Source organism: Microchirus variegatus, assembly GCF_963457635.1.
Source record: "Microchirus variegatus genome assembly, chromosome: 2".
Taxonomy (NCBI): Eukaryota; Metazoa; Chordata; class Actinopteri; order Pleuronectiformes; family Soleidae; genus Microchirus; species Microchirus variegatus.
In genome coordinates this window covers 8,096,705-8,114,181 of record NC_139803.1, presented here as the reverse complement: position 1 = coordinate 8,114,181, position 17,477 = coordinate 8,096,705, and the positions used below count along the sequence as shown (strand labels likewise).

Genomic DNA, 17,477 nt, shown 5'->3' with positions numbered 1-17,477 from the left:
GTGGTGGTGGTGTCCTACTGGCCGAGCATTTAAATAAATAAGTCAGGGAGTTAGAACAGAAACTTGATTAAACACACACACACTAGTGAGAATCCTCATGTCGGTGTTGGGTGTCTTGCACCAGTCTTTTTTTGCACCCCCGGGACATTAGTTTTTGTGGGTGTTGTTGGTGGGTGAGCATTTTAGAAGTTAAAACTCTTTGTGAAGAATTTGCTGTTAAAATGAGTATGAAAAAAAAAAAGATTATTTTATACATGGCCTGCTGATTTTTTGGTACAGTGTTTTCTAGCTAAATTATTTTGTCATGCACATATAAACATTTATTATGCACTACTTTTCTAAATATTTTTTCTTTTTCCAACAGTCATTTTAGGCACATTTTTCACAAATGGGGAAAACTCCTTTTTGCAATACCTCAATTTTTTCACATTGTGAAAGGTAGCTTTTGTACTTTTGTTACTGAGAGATCCGCATATATGGAAAATGTTCATTTTAAGAGTTAAAAAGAAAAAAAATTTGAGTGATTTCAAGATATATTATTTTCAGTTATGCTTTTTATACATTTCAGTGCTGAGGAATCTTTACAACTACGAGTGCACACTTGTGTTGATGCGACGTCAGATCTGCGGAGGAGAGACCAAAGTGTATCGCTGTCTTGGTCTTAGCGTTTTGTTTTCGTACACTCGATCGATAACTGGTCGATGACGGCATGGCGAGAGAAGAAGGAAAAAAAAAAATTGATGTTAATGTCTTAAAAACAAAGGCGATACTATAGTTGGAAACGGTAAACTTCTGTCTTGGTTTCCTCTCCATAGGTGTGAGTATAACTTATTATACGGAGAATGCAAAATTTCAAGTTCACGCGCGCTAACGCTCGCCAAAAAACCCTCGTTTCATCGTGAGGGATGGATGTTTTTGGTGTTTAGATATTTTAATATTTGAAAGAAAGGAGAAAAAAAAAAACATAAAAAAGTATATAAATATATATATATATTCTTGAACTTGCCAACTAGCACCTATCGTAATCTGTAGCATGCATGACGAGAAGTTAAAAAAAAGAGAAAAAAAGAGAAAATAACAAAGTACATGAATTAGCTATTTAAAAATTAATTGTTGTGTGGTGTGCACCAAATGTTTCTCAACTATTAAGTTGTTAAGGACACCCCCCCCAGACCCACTCTCAAACCCCGCCCCCTCCCACTCCTGGCTTCCCCATTGGCTGACCTCTGCAGGATGCACATGACACACAGAGAGAGAGAGAGAAGACGAGAATCTGATTTTTACAAATTGATTTTTAGGAGTGCATGACTTTGAGCATCCTTAAAAGAACACTGTTTTAAAAAGACTTGAGAACTCGTCCCCCGCTGTTCTGTCGAGGTGATCTTATAGAGACCTATCTGAAGGAGGGGGGTGGCGGGGGGGCGGAGCTTAGACTTGAATGTGGTAAATGTTGCAAGTTAACTTCAAGTTTGTTATGTGCAATACTTCTTTTGAACCTTTTTCCAGATAAAGACTCTTTGCAATGTAATTCTTTAATGCCATTTTTAATTGCAGACATTTAATTAAAGGAAGATGTTAATATGTTTTTCACAGTCATTTTCTACTGTTATTGTAATCCTTTTCATGCTGGTGTTTGTAAAAAAGAAAAGAAATCAAAACTATTTGTACTAATATAAATAATTGAAGTTATTTTTAAAACATTAAAAAGGTTTTGTGCTCATTTGCTTATTTTTTTGTTTTTGTTTATTTTTGAGCTACTGTGATTGATTGCATTGTAATTATTAGGTCAACAATGTATTTAGCTGTTTATTGGTATATTTTTAATTGGAATGTATAATTGATTTTTATAATTTTGATCAGATTTTTGTTATATTTTTGAGGTGAAGCTTTTAATATGTTAAAGTGTCTAGTTTTTACTAATTGCTATATTGTGCTCCACAATATATGGTTCACATTTTCTGAAGGAAAATAAATATTTAAATATTTGTCTGTTAATGTTACTTAATGGCAAGATTTCAATAGTTTTTAACTGTGTATGGGAAGGTTGTTGTATTTATTAATAGCATTTTTTTACTTAAGATATCACCTTAATTTTTATTGTCATTTCACTTTATAAGTTCCTATTTTTGTATTTTTTTCTTTCTAATTAAGTTATGTAATACAGATATGTCCATATTTCTAGGAGTTGGTCTGTAGAAGTGCTAGTGAAACGGAAAAAGAAAAATCTAATGTTATTTAATTGTTTGCAGCCAACTATTTATAACAGTATGCATAATTTTTAAATATTTGTAATGTGAAATGTTGAATGAAATAAATCTTAACTGTGATGAAGACGTGTGCGTGGCGTGTTTCTTTATTCACATTTATTTACCTTTTGTTTATATGTGTCGTACTGCACAGTTGTTTTAGGGCCACATGTAAAAGAAATAAAACGGCATCATTTCTGAGATTAAAGTCGGATTTTCTGACTTCGATCTCAGAATTCTGACTTTTTCTTTCATCTCAGAATTATTGCTTTAATTTCAGAATTCAGAATTTTATAATCTCAGAATTTTGACTTCACTGAATTCAGACCTTTTTTAAATTTAATCTCTGAATTCTGAATTTCTTTTCTTTAATCTTCTGTCTTTAATTTCAGAATTCAGATTTTTTTTTAATCTAAGAATTCAGATTTTTTTTAATTTAATCTCACTTTAATCTCAGAATTCTGACTTTTCTTCTGAGAATTATTAACATGTGACACTTATTTTATTCTTCCGTATAATCTGTGTTGGTCACATGCTCACGGCTGTTTTCCTTTAATGTTGAATCTGCTTCTTACCTCGTTTAACTTAAATAAAAAAGACGGTGAAATGGAAATAGGGGACAAAGGAAGTAGGTTGATGGGGGGAAAAAAGACCAACTCAGATACACACAACACAGTGCAGACCTTGATCACTTATTCATTCAGACCTGAGGAGAGAGCCGAGAGGATCAGGTTGCCTAATGACTAAAACACACACACACACTTACACTTACCCACAGGCAGCAGTGAATCCCAGTGGTCCAGCCTCGCCAGCTCAATTGAATTACTGTTATCGTACACCCAGGACTCAGACTGGGACCCTGTCTGCCCATGAACCAACCACACCCTCTCTGTGCTCGCTCGCTGCAGTGGAGGTCACACTCACACAGGATCAAATACCAGCACTGCATCCTCTACACACACACACACACACACACACACATGAGTGCAGCAGTGTCCCACACAGCCACTGTCCCATTATAGCCATCATTTAGAGTCAGTATTGATTACCCTCCAGCACTCTGTTTTAGGCAATGTCCACATTCTGTCTTTATAAAGACACACACACAAATTCCCATAACGTTAGATCTCAGTCTATTGATTTCTACTGGGAATGGAAATCTCTCCTCTCCTCTATCTGCTCACGTCTTTTTGTGGCCTCCGTCGATTCGTTGTTCAAACTAAATGAAAAGAAGACAAATGGACGCCAGAGAGGATAACATCTATCCGTTGTCTTGCAGATGGAGGACATGCAGAAAGAAGTCAAACATGTCTGTTACTCCTGAGTTGTTGGACGGCGCTCGCCTGTGTGTGTGTGACATTTCCATAATTTCAATCTCTCTCTGCCACAGATAACAAAGTCCTGGCAGAGGAACAACTGTGTCATGTCAGTGATTGCTGGTGGACTGTTTCCAGACCGACCGACCGACCGACGAAGAAGGAGGAGGAGGAGGTGGAGAGAGAAAGAGAGGAGGAACAGGAAGGAGAGAGGGAGAGAATCGGAGCTGATGTTGCTGCCATGGTAACCAGCGTCACCTTGGTGAGGAACAGAACTGAACCGCTCTGGGGAAAGACCCAGTGCACACACACACACACACACAAACTCATCAAAGAATTACACATGCATTCATGTTTAATCAATGCAGCCCTATTTTTGGAAGCAGAGTCTCAGTCCAACGCGAGGATTTTGCCGGAATTCATCCGCCAGTCGGTTCAGTGCTTTGTGATTGACGTCCCACCGGCCACTGATGTTTAATTAATATGAGTGAGCCGGGCCGATGTCTCACAGATGCCCCCCTCTCTCTCTCTCTGTTTTCCATCACATGCATCATACACATTTACAGAAATCCACAAACCCCCTCTTCATCAGCGTCTCTGTGACTCGTCTCCATATCGAGTACCTGGTTTAAAGCAAACACGGCGTACACTGCAGTGCCCTTGAAAGCCCTCTGTTGTAAGTGTGCCATACTATAGGCATCCTTGCATCCTGAATGTGCATCGTGCTCCATCTCTTACTGTGGCCGACTTAGACGAGCTCCCATCCCCCCCCCCCCCACACACACACACACACACATTTCACCCACTGTGTAATTTTGAATCTGTTCTGCACACGTGTGAAAATATTCCCCTTATTCTGTAATTCTGTTTCATTGCACTCAATTCTATAGACGTATAATTCGACGTTTGCTTGTGTTCACTCAGATCTCAGTGCTTCATAGATAAAGAGAAAGGAACGATGACCAGTTGCTTATTAATGTTAAAATCTTTAACTCTTTGAAATCTAAGCCTTAAAATGTCCATCTTTGCTTATTTTAACAATAAAAGGAGCAGAAAATGTTCCATTTGGCCAATTTTCCCAGAATAACCTTCAATATCTGACAGTTATACTGCATGTTAACATAGTCTATGTACAATTTAAACTGTAGATGTTAAATTTGAACAGTATATAACATATTTAAAATCACATTTTGTTTGTTCTTTGTCCAAAAACAGGCCCAGAAAATTCCAACTCTCTCCTCTCTGACGACAAAGACGCTGATTCGCCGACTTCCTGCAGCGACGTGAGTTAAAACACCGTGATAAGTTTTACCGCTCATTCATCGTCTGTTTTCACATTATGGAACATTAAATAAACAATTAACATTGTGTGCTATTCAAGAAAAAAATCATGACACAACTGCGGTTGACACTGTTAACTCTTCAGGAAATACATAATAATACCTTTATTTGTATATAAACAACAGTTTACAAAGTGCTTTTACATCACATTACATACACACATATATAAACAGTATGAATAAAACAAATATGACCTTGATTTGCGGTGCTTGTATAAAAAGACAGCGTCACATAAAGGCCGGTCTATAAAAATAAGTTTTTAAAAGTGTTTACTGACATTTGTGACCATTTTTTCATTTCATGCACAAAATAGTTGTGAGTGGTTTAATAAAAGAGGAGCCTCCTCCTCTTCCTCCTCCTCTTCCTCCTCCTCGTCGCCGTCGTCATCGTGTTCAGGCGTTAATACGTCTCCTCACAGCGTCTCTCTCTGCTGCCCAGTTAATATGTTTCTCCTGCTTACACAGACACATCTATCATCTGAAGATGTGATAACAAAAAGGTCAGCGTCTGACAGCCAGGAGTCTTCGACAGCACAGTTTAATATTTAAAAATCATGTCATCATCGAGAAAGATGACTTTTTTTTAGATGCAGTGTCTCAGCAGCCACTGAATATTCTATATGTAAGGTGATACGACGATGACTTGCAACCGGACGTTCTGCTAATGCACAGATCATATCTATCTATAGTTTACTGCACGGGCTGAGAATCCTTCATGTTTCTAATACTGCTTTTATGTGACCACATCTGCTTCTTTGAGCATCCATCCAGTCACCTTTAATCTCTGCTTTATTCCTTACTTACTGCACCAACTCTCCTGGTCGCAGATGACAAAGAAGGAATATAAGGAGAGGAGGTGAAGCTGGAGAATGTGCTGGAGGAGAGGATGAGGTAGGGGGAGGTCAACAGAAGGAGAGGCAGATGCTCCTGCCTCAGACGCCTCTGTGCCAATGATTATCCTGATGAGATTCACCGAGTGCGGCGCAGAAATCCTGCGTCGTGATTCCCACGATTCACACGGGGGAAAAAAAAGAAAAAGAGAGAGAGCGAACGCATGGTTCACTATTTTTAATACAGTGTATTTATATTTTACATTATATGTGGGCTCAGGTTTCCCGATGCCTAGAGTTTCACCTTCATCCGTCTCGAGTTTCGCCCTCCTCATCATATGTGATGTGAGGATGTGAGGATGTGAGGATGTGAGCCGCCCTCTCATCTTTGAAAGATGCATGAGGCAGCAGCAGCAGCAGCAGCAGCAGCTACACGAGGGAGTCAGAGAAAGAAAGAGGAGGTGCTGCCGGACTTTGACTGCGTAAAGCTCCTCCTAAAGTCCAAACCTCTGTGCTCAGGGAAAAAAAAAGAGCTGCAAGGGTGGGACAATGAAATATAGTGCATAATCAGTTTTACTCTGACACTGTGTCCTTCCTCCTGGATTAGATTTAGACGCCATGCTCGTGTTAGCAATCTCTCTCTCTTTCTGTGATATAATGCTCTCGGTGTTACGTACACCCTGAGCACAGTCAGGATTTCATAAACTATTTGCAGAGATTAAAGTGTGCACTCGAGACGGCACATTTCAGGGAAACTATGGTGGCCTTCACGTACCAGAGAGGACGCATACTCGGAGCTGCTGTAGAAACATGGCGGCACAAAATGGCAGCACGGCTGTTATATACGTACACTGTTTTCATCTAAAGCCCCTGGTAATCTAACAAAATCTAGGCTGCACGCACAGCCTGCATGTCGGGTCTTTACCAGGGCCTTAAGGCTATGAAAACCATGTTATAGTTTTAATTTTAAAGCTTGCATACACTAATACAACATACTGATATACATGTTCTGCCAACAGTTACGTACTGGACCTTTAAAAGATAAATACAAGCTATAGTGGAGTGTAGTTTGACCTGTGTGTTGTTTTCCATGAATCCTGTTGTCTTCTCATATTTTATAGAAGAACACATGTTCCACAACTGCTGTAACAACTCATATTTCGTATAGAACAGAAGTGAAGTTCCATTCTCCATCCCTCTCTCCTCCTCCTCTCTGTTCTAGGCTGTTGTGTGAGTATCAGAAATAAACCAACGGACTACATTAACAAAGGATTTTTAATTTATTATTATTTTTTACCCTCTAGTGGTGAGCCTGGGGAAAGGCCTGTCAAATTAGTTTAAGAAAATATATGAATGTCCAATTATATGTGTTCACTTGTGCATGGAGTTAGTGACCCAGTTGGAAATGAGTTTCCCCCCCAATTCTAAATTTCATATTTTATTCACCAGCGTGAGTCTCTCTCTCTCTCTCTGTCTCTGTCTCTCAGTTGAGTGGTAATATGTATGTGAAAATGCTGTGCATGTATGTCAAAGTCTTATTATAATATATACAGTATATATATATTATACTGGGGGGGAAACAATCAGTCATTCACGCTGATGTCACTTGTGCGACATAAACAGAGACAGAGATCTGGAAACGTCGTCTGCATTAAGAGCAACAACAAGAGTGAAGTCGTTAAAAATCTTTCTTTTTATCAGGACTTTTGCACAGTTCTGTGTACGCGTAAATTATTCATCACATAACAGTTTTAATCACACTGAATTAGTAACTACTGCCTTAGTCTGATGCTGGATCACAACGGTCAGGTGATCAGTTTAGAAATTCTTTCTTTCTTGCTGTCCACACAAATGCCCGAGTTAAAAGTCAAAGAAATAGATTTTTTTTAACAACATTTTTGTCAAAAATATAACTATAAAGTGCAATATACATACATAATATCCCATGTTCTATCTCTGTTTATAATTTATCAATATCAATATTCTGGAAACTATCGATAATGTAGATTCTTTTTACTTTTTTATAGTATTATATAGTATATTATACTTATTGTTAATATCTCCCTATAGTGTACTTTCTTGTAATTGCACGTTTATTATTTATTATCTTTATCTTTACCTGTCCCACAGTGGGATTAATAAAGGATCAATTTTATCTTAACCCTAGAACACCACTTTTTAAATTTGATATATTTTATATATGTATTGATATACTTTTTATTGGGTGTATTTATTATCTCGGGTAAATATCACCCGGTGTCAGTGATGGTGTTTTGAATTTGAGCGATATTGTTGTAGGGTTAATAATAGACAAATAAAGTAATAAAATAACACATAATACGGGCAGTGCAATAGAAATAGACATCTGTTGTATTATACAGTGAATTATGAAACATGATAATGATGAGTATAGATGTGCAAAATGGTAGGAGTCAGGTGATATAGTATTATAGTCCATTATTATGACTCCTATCAGCTGTTAAAGAGTCTGATAACAGTGGGAAATAAACGAAGACATTAGTGATGGATACAGAGGAAAAGGACTGTGATGATGCTCTGTGAATGTTCTGAATAATTAGCATAAATTGATTCTCCAGTGTTATCCATGACGGTGCATAGATGTTTGTGTTTTTCACACATCAAGCCCACCAACACACACACACACACACACACACACACACACACACACACACACACACACACACACACACACACACACACACACACACACACACACACACACACACACACACACACACATTGACATATGTTTAAAAAACAACAAGCTCAATACTTCACACTTTTTCTTGTCCACATTCCAGCACACACAAAATAAAAAGCTGTCACCATGTATTTACCAAAGTGTTTCCCTGAGGACAGGAGACAACATACTGGATTGAGTTGTTAGGGTCGTGTGTGTGTGTGTGTGTGTGTGTGTGTGTGTGTGTGTGTGTGTGTGTGTGTGTGTGTGTGTGTGTGTGTGTTGTGCGCGCTGTTTCATTATTCTCCTTTAAAAAAAAGAAATAAGAATAAACAGAGACATCTTTAAGGGAGAAAGTGTCTGTGAAAGCAAACAACCGTGAGGAGAGAGAAGAGAGAGCTTCATAGACAGGAGAAGACAAAGAGGAGGGAGTCAGGGGAGAGAGGAGGTGATGTTTAAAAGGAAGACGACACTCGGGATAGTTTCCGTGGCGTCTCAGCAGCCTATTCTCAGGGTGTGAGTGACTTCATATTTCACAGCAGAACGTTTGTCACATGTGAGACACTTTCTGCGCACACACACACACACACACACACACACACACACACACACACACACACACACACACACACACACACACACACACACACACACACACACACACACACACACACACACACACACACACACACGCACTCATGAGACAGCCGGCGTAATTAGGTTCAGGAGAGACAGATCTGAGGCCTGTTTCTTTTCTTTTGAAGGTGAACCAAGCGAAATGGAGTTCAGTGTTGGTTTTGCAATGATCAGGGGATCTCTGCAAAAAAAACAAAAAAAACAAACAATTCTAAATTCATAGAATTCTTCAAAAACCACTCTGTACCTATTTGCTTATTTACTGCTCGCATACATAAAACATGACGGACAGATCTGCCCTTTTCATTCCCCCTCTCGTTTCTCAGATTCAATCTCCATTCCAAACAGAAACGGTGACATAAACAAAGACGTCACAGCATCGACGGGGATCTGATACTATTGTTATTGTGATGTTTACCACCCTATGACAACCCAGCGTTGCCATGTATAAAATGACACCATCAAAATAGCTGGAAGTAATGGTCAAAAGGATATATGTGTTAACTTTAACTTATAATAATGTCGTAGACAATAAACTAATGTATTAACAGCCTAGTCTTATCTGTAGCTTGTAATTATTATTCTATTATATAAAATAATACATAAATAAAAATACAAGTTTGGAGCTCACAGTTCAGAAATTAAAGATTGTTTTATTTTTCCAACTGCTGTTATTCATTTTTTAATTGATGCAGGATATTTGATGGATTCCCAGTGAAGATACACTAGTAACATGCGTTTTTTGTGTTAATTCATAGTGTTTTCTATATCCGGTTTTATTTTGAAAACCGGAAGTTGTTCCACCCCGCATATTTGCTCGCTTCGCTGAATTTACCAAAGCTGAATGAATGACGGTGAAACTTGACCGCTCGTGTCTTGTGGACAGCAAAAACAAACAGTTCAACTAAAGGTAAACTTCTTAAACGACGTGGCAGTTAAACAACAATCGTTTCACCTTAATGTTCACATTAAAGAATCAACCACATCCTCTCTGATCACGTTATTCTTGCGGAAAAACAAACGCTTTGACGTGTAAGTGGATGCTAGCGAAACATGCTAGCGAAAATACTCACCTGCTAAACAGTGGAACGTTAGCTAAACTTGCTCCACTTTCTTAACTTTTCTTGTTTCGTGGTGAAAAAAGCGGATAATAATTGTTTCTTAACACCTAAGTGTAACATTATGGATAATGTTTGACACTGAATGATATTTAGGCAGTGATTAGCCTACGGTAGCTTAATTAATAATAGAGGGCTAGCAGGAATCCGGTAGGCCCAATTAGCTACAGTGATAAGATTAATTAAAATAGGCTTGCAATGAATTTTTAATATTACTGCTGATTGTTGTCAGAGTTTTGTCTTTTTGTTAAATTATTTTATCAGTTCTTAAACTGTAAAGTGGTATAATTAATTTTTGCAAGCTGAAATAGTATTGTTTTTAGCGTTGTAGTGATTTCTTCACAGGTTTGAATAATTAATTTAATGATGGCTCATGGCTGTGTTCCATTTAGCTTCCTCAGTCTTCAGGTGCATGTCAACTCACTGTCTCACTGTCCTGACATACATGAAATGAACAGAGCCATTGTAAACATTATCAATACATTTATTATTAACATTCTTCATTTGCATTAAATGGATGGATAAATGGAAATGATGACACCATTGTTGTGGAATTGCAGAACCTCTACAAAGTGAATAATATTCTCCTAAATCTGACAGAATCAACAATGCATGTTTTATAACTGAATACATAATACATACAATTCAGACTTGTATCATTGATTTGATGGCTCATTCTGTTCAGAAATAAAGTAGCAAGATATGATATTTACTGTTACTTTTAAATCATATAATCATAGTCATTATGTCCCTGAAATCGAAGTAGCTCTTAATTAAAAAGAGGTATTGAACTGTTGTATTATTAATGATAGCAGTACAGTGCTAATAATATTTAATTTTTCTACAGTTTGCTTGAAAGCGATGGAGGCTCAGGACGTACTTAAACACAGTCCGAGGAGAGGCGTTAACAGGTTTCATCCTCTGCCAGACTTTGAATCAAGCTTGCACCTTCGCCGTCTTCAGCTCTGCATGACGGATGATGAACCATTTTACAACGGTGCCTCTGGCCAGAGGTGATGTTAAAGGTTTCACTGTTGAACGGCACTTACAGAAACACCTCTAGATTGTTCCTAATTGTACAGTCATCGTTATGTGTTTCTGGTACTTTGCAGTTTTAATAACTGATCTTTTAAGAGTACAGAGTTTCATCATATTTTAGTGTTGGCCTTATTATTTTTTCACCAGACATTTCAAATGGACTCTCAGTTCTTCTCACTTCAGAGAAAACATCAAAAAGCTCAGGTCAATATGAGCAGGCAGTAACTGCTTCTTTAACAACAGCAGCTTGTCTTTTATGGTGTCATCGATGCTTGTTACTGAGGGTTCTGCTGCCCAGTGTGTCCACACACTGTCAGTTCCTGAAACCCATTAATGAGTGCACCAGTGGTTTCAGGACAGTGGACAACCTTCTGGCTCATTTGGTTGTGACATGCTTCATGTACGTGATGATTAATTAGCCACTCTTGAGCTTCCTAAGGATGCCTTTCTCTTGAGCCTCACCCTAAAACCCAATACTTGCTTTATCCAGACTTCCCATCATCTATTTTTTCTATCCCTGTTTGTCCAGGAAAGATATACATTCCGCCTCCAGAGACGATGTCAAAGAAAAAGAGGCTTCACCTTTGGAGGAACGTGATAGAACCAGAAGAGAGAGGGTTTTCAACCTGGACATCGACGAGGATGAACCTGGCGACGTCCTGTTGGAAGATGAGGTAAATAATTGCGAAGAACTGTGTCAGAATTTCCCAGAATTGAAGTGCTGTTGCACAAGCACTTTAGGGTGTTGTTTCATCACCAAATTTCCCACATCAAATGTAATGTTGTAACTATGTGTCAGACGTAGTTTGTCACAAACTGTTGCTCATTTCTGAATGTGAAAATCTAATTATCACATGTATATTTCAATGCTTTACATGAAAATTATCCTTCATCGACGAGCTGGAAAGCTATGAAATAAATGTTGTGTTTAAGGACGAGGAGTCAATTGAGGAAGCAGCTGTCCTCTCGAGCCCTTGTATGTCCCCGCCTGAAAGCGTCATCTTGGAAGAAGAGAAGGACAAGGACTACAACAACAATCAAGACGACAGAGTGAAGCCTGAAGGTGCAGTAGTATCTCCCACTGGGGGATTAAGATATGCAATAAAGCTTAATCTCATACTTATGTAATTATTTTTTTCTTGTAACTTGCATCCAAGGTCAACTCTCTCATGCTACTCTGTCGCTCATAACTAAAAGCCTAAGTCAAACACTGTCACCTGAACTGGTCTCATTTCAGGATCATCTTTGTAAAAGTTCTTTGTTCTGGTTTCTCAGGGGTAGAATAAATAAATTCTGCATTGCCAGCAGATATTTGTGTCTGTGTTTCTCGCAGAGTGGAGAAGTGAGTGGCACAAGAAACACATGGCAGCGATAAGTAGTGAGAAGTTTGACAGCCTTCTGAAGATGTTTCCTGAATTCCATGGCTGCAAGAGCCACATGGCAGCATTTGTCTTAGTAACAGGTGAGTTCCCTGTGTACCTGTTTCATAAAAAGGTTTTGTTTACTGAAAACAAGTTCTGTATATACTGTATATTGACAACAACAAAGTGATGTGTCTGGGATACACATGACAGTAGAGCCACATTGTTCTGCTGAAGCTGTAGAGAAATGTCTACGTCTGCCTTCTCAGCTCGTTTTGATGGAAAATTATTCTTTATATGAAACATAATTTGTCTGTGAGCAGAGAGAGAGCTGCTGCAGAGATCAGGTGTGTCTCTATGAGTCCACCAGCTGATGTTAGTGGAGAAATAATCACAATATTAATATTTGCTGCTCTGCTAGTTCTGTGTCATTTTATAAATATTTTAATTAATGTGTATTTAATACTGAGACTGCTATTTGACACTGGTGTGAGTGAACATGACGCAAATAGATACAGATTTTTACAAAGGAATCTGATGCATCTAAGAAGCATTTTCACCATCTGTCTCACTATATCTTTCTCTAGTTTCTATAAATTCATACCTGTGATTGACGAACGACCAGTCATAATTGCATGAGTCTATTAAATATTTGGACATGCTCATTTTCAATTCTAGTTTAGTGCATGAATGAATTTTTTTCCATCTTGAGCTGCAGTTCTTTTTTTTTTTTTCCTTCATGAAAACCTGCATGATTGATGGAGACGCTGTGAGTCCTTTGTCCCCCTTTGGTTTGAATTGAGACTGATTAGAATAGTGTGTTATTATAGTGCTTTGACATTCTAACCATTGCTTTAAAATGTATTATTTCTTGTTACGGTCACTCACTGCTCTGACCACAGTTCGATGCCCCTTGTGTGTCTTGTCTCAAGTTGATAAATTTGAATGAAAACCAGTTTAATTTCCTCCACAGAAGTGTTGGATACAGCAGGTCCTGTGTGTAATCACTCCAGGGTTGTGGCACTGGGAGCCGGACACTCAAGCTGCAACAAGTGGCTTCGCTTCAATGGGACGATGGTCCACGACTGTCACGCCATCATCATCGCGAGGCGGGCTCTGCTCAGGTACAGACTCCTCCTGGATGAATGAGCATGCACATGAAAACTAAAGCATATTTACACAGTCTATGTGTAGCTCAGAATATGTAGAGAAAAGAAAATGTATAATCGTCTGGCCTATAACTGTTCAATTTGCGTGATAAATAAATGAGTAACTGCTCTGTTTTTCTCTGTATTAAAGATGAATTCCTGTTGGGAAAACATAGCTTTTTTGTTGCTTAGAGAAAGCAGATTTTTGCTGGTGTGCAGAGCTGAACTGAGATTCTTCTGCTTTCTGCTCAGGTTCCTGTACAAACAGGTGATGCTTTTCTTTGATGTCGATCCAAAGGCCAAGGAGAAGTGCATCTTCGAGAGCAGTGCAGACAGCCATCAGCTTCAGCTCAAAGTCCACATCAGCCTGCACCTCTACACCAATCAGTGTCCTGAAGGAGCCGCCAAGAACTTCTACTTCAAGTACAGCACCCACTTACCGTCCAATGTGTGCTATTTTTGTTAAACTTACAAGAAGTTGAGGTATTGCTTTATCAACTATGATGTGTATACATATATATATATATATATATATATGTATATATATATATATGTATATATGTATGTATATATATATATATATATGTATGTATATATATATATATGTATATATGTATATATATATATATATGTATATATATGTATGTATATATATATATATGTATATATGTATATATATATATATATGTATATATATGTATGTATATATATATATATGTATATATGTATATATATATATATATGTATATATATATATATATATGTATATATATATATGTATATATGTATATATATATGTATATATGTATATATATATATATATATGTATATATATATATATATATATATATATATATGTATATATATATATATATATGTATATATATATGTATATATATATGTATATGTATATACATATATATGTATATATATATATATATATGTATATATATATATATATATGTATATATATATGTATATATATATGTATATGTATATATATATATATGTATATATATATGTATATATATATGTATATGTATATGTATATATATATATATGTATATATATATGTATATGTATATATATATATGTATATATATATGTATATATATATATATGTGTATATATGTATATATATATATATATATGTATATATATATATATATGTATATATATATATATATATATATATGTATATATATATATATATATATATGTATATATATATGTATATATATATATATATATGTATATATATATGTATATGTATATATATATATATGTATATGTATATATGTATATGTATATATATATATATGTATATGTATATATATATATATATGTATATATATATATATATATATAAATACACATATACATGTATATATATATATATATATGTATATATATATATATATATATAAACCCTAATCTGGACACACTGACCAAGGTTTAAGGTCGAAATACATCATCAAATACATCATTTTTCAATATAATGTCAATAATTTAAAAGAGAGAAATTAAATTATTAAATTAAATAGAAATAGAAATTAATACAGTGCCTCACATGTCTTTATAGATTCAGAACTATAAACTTGATAATTGCCCTTTTGTGCTTTGTTTATCTGTTTTTCTGATTAACTGTTAGATTGTTTCATCCACAAATGTCATAATATGTTGAAAAAATGTTGTTTCCGAAACCTCAAAATGAGTTGTTTTGTCTACAAACCAAAATTACTTATTTGTTTGTATGAAGCTAAGAAACCAAAAAATAATCACATTGAAAGAGGTGAAAACCTGGAGAGCATGTTATTAATATAATATAATATAATTAATATTATCCATAAAAGTGACATTATTAACCTTAAGTTAAGTTGTTCTTACAATGACAAAAACATGGAAATGTTATATTATTATTCTGTTTTGTTTCTATTTGTTTGTTTATGTAATGTCCTGCTTTAGGTCATCTGCAAACAGCACCTGGACGGCAGTGAAGCTCCACTATCACACCAAGGACATGCTGGTCCCTGTCGCCTACCTTGACCCGAGCCACTTTGGCGCCAGGATCTGCTGCGTGTCTGGAAGTGACAAGCTGTGTCGCTGGATCCTCACCGGCGTTCAGGGCGCGTTACTGAGCCACTTCATCCAGCCGCTCTACATCACCACCATGGTGCTCGGTAAAGAGCCTCAAAAACAATTGCTCTTATTTGCCAAGAGTTATACATCTGCTCTATAACAGCTTCCTGCTCGCAGCCAAGTACAAGTCTGGCAGATAACTGTCTCATTAATGGTAATCGCTTTAGAAGTGGTATTGGGTTGAGTTTCCCCACCTTTTGACATAGCCAGAGTTGTAAGGAAGTTGGTGTTAATGTCTCTGAAAGATTAAAGGAATCATACTCGGGTTGTTGTGTTGATTCAGGAGACCAGAAGCTCTCCAACGAGGAAGTGTCTGATCTCACCAACAAGCGAATGGGCGACGGCTGGGACGACGTTCTGCTGCCGTCCTACAAGAAACAAGCCATCGTCTTCCTCTGTGGCGACTACGTGGGACCTGCTGTGGCATCGTCCTTACTGAACGATGACCTCAGCATCAACTGGTGTCTCGGTGACAAGGACATTGAAGTTCTGGACAGTAGCACGGGTTTCCTTGTCGACGGGTAAGATATCTGTGAGTCTGTTTTCTGCACACTGTGGGACAAGTGAGACGCTCAGAATCTGACTGTGGGGTCACCTCATCATCATCACACTCCTTTAGCCGTTTCCGGGGATTGGGCAGAGCTGCAGGCGTTACAGCCTCTGTGAGCTCTGGAGTCTGCAGAAGTCCAAGTAACTGGAGTACAACACAGACGCGCCTCTCACTGGAGGCTGCGTTGTCCTTGAGCAGAGATTACAGCTAAAAATAGATTAGAGATCCAGCTTTGGCACTCCCACAGTGTGTGTGTGTGTTTTTTTTTTTTTTTTTGCATATTTCAGCCAACTGTCCTGCAGCTTGAACTGTTCTTTTTAGGCGTCACTGTGGGTTAAAGTGTCCGTTTGACGTCTGCACCGTGTTCCAAACAATGAAGTAAAAATAGAAAGATGGTGGGTGATGTGGAGGGCGAAGAGGAAGTGAAAGGATGGCACCCGTTTGGAAAAAAGGCAAAGTTAAAGTGAAACAAGATGCTGCTTGTGACACATTATGATGATGTTGGTGACTTCAATTAAGGGATGTAGAAGCAGCAGGCAAATTCGTCTCTAAAGTGATTGCCTTGCATTCACATTTCTTGAATTATGCTAATATATTTTTGGAAAAATGTGACACTAAAAGAAATAATAAAAATTGTGATATCCCTGATTGTTTCCCAGCTCTCCCTCTGTGAGTGGGCCTGGCTTCACGAGCAGACTTTGTAAGAGAGCCCTCTACAGTTACTTCCTCAGAGCTGCACAGTTGGGTGGACACAGTTATCTGCTGGAGCTCTCCACTTACCTCCGAGTCAAGGTTTGTGTGTGTGTCAGCTCACCCTAACCCTAGTTCTACAGCATTTGAGTGTATCTAAAGTAGGTTCCAGTGCAGTTTTTCTGGGTTTTTGGTCATGATGTGTTGCTTTTATAGGTGGAAGCTGTTTCCTACCAGGCTGCCAAAGATCTGGTCAAGCAACATTTTCAGAACATCCACGCTGGGCCTTGGAATTCAAAGAAACTTGTGGACTGCTTTCGTGCTTAAACTGTTTTAGTAGAAAATGGGTTCAGGTTCAGGTTCC

The 17,477-nt window shown here is 37.4% G+C and overlaps 1 protein-coding gene across 1 annotated transcript; it reads left to right on the top strand.

The window, feature by feature from the left end:
* Window positions 1-11,048: 11,048 nt before the first annotated feature.
* Window positions 11,049-17,440, top strand: adad2 (adenosine deaminase domain containing 2; the record flags this gene model as incomplete). Its single annotated transcript, XM_083910481.1, has 10 exons — window positions 11,049-11,200; window positions 11,755-11,899; window positions 12,159-12,288; window positions 12,559-12,687; window positions 13,560-13,710; window positions 13,987-14,157; window positions 15,700-15,914; window positions 16,157-16,394; window positions 17,083-17,215; window positions 17,330-17,440. The coding sequence occupies 10 exons, from the start codon at window positions 11,049-11,051 to the stop codon at window positions 17,438-17,440; spliced, it is 1,575 nt and encodes a 524-aa protein (XP_083766607.1).
* Window positions 17,441-17,477: the final 37 nt, after the last annotated feature.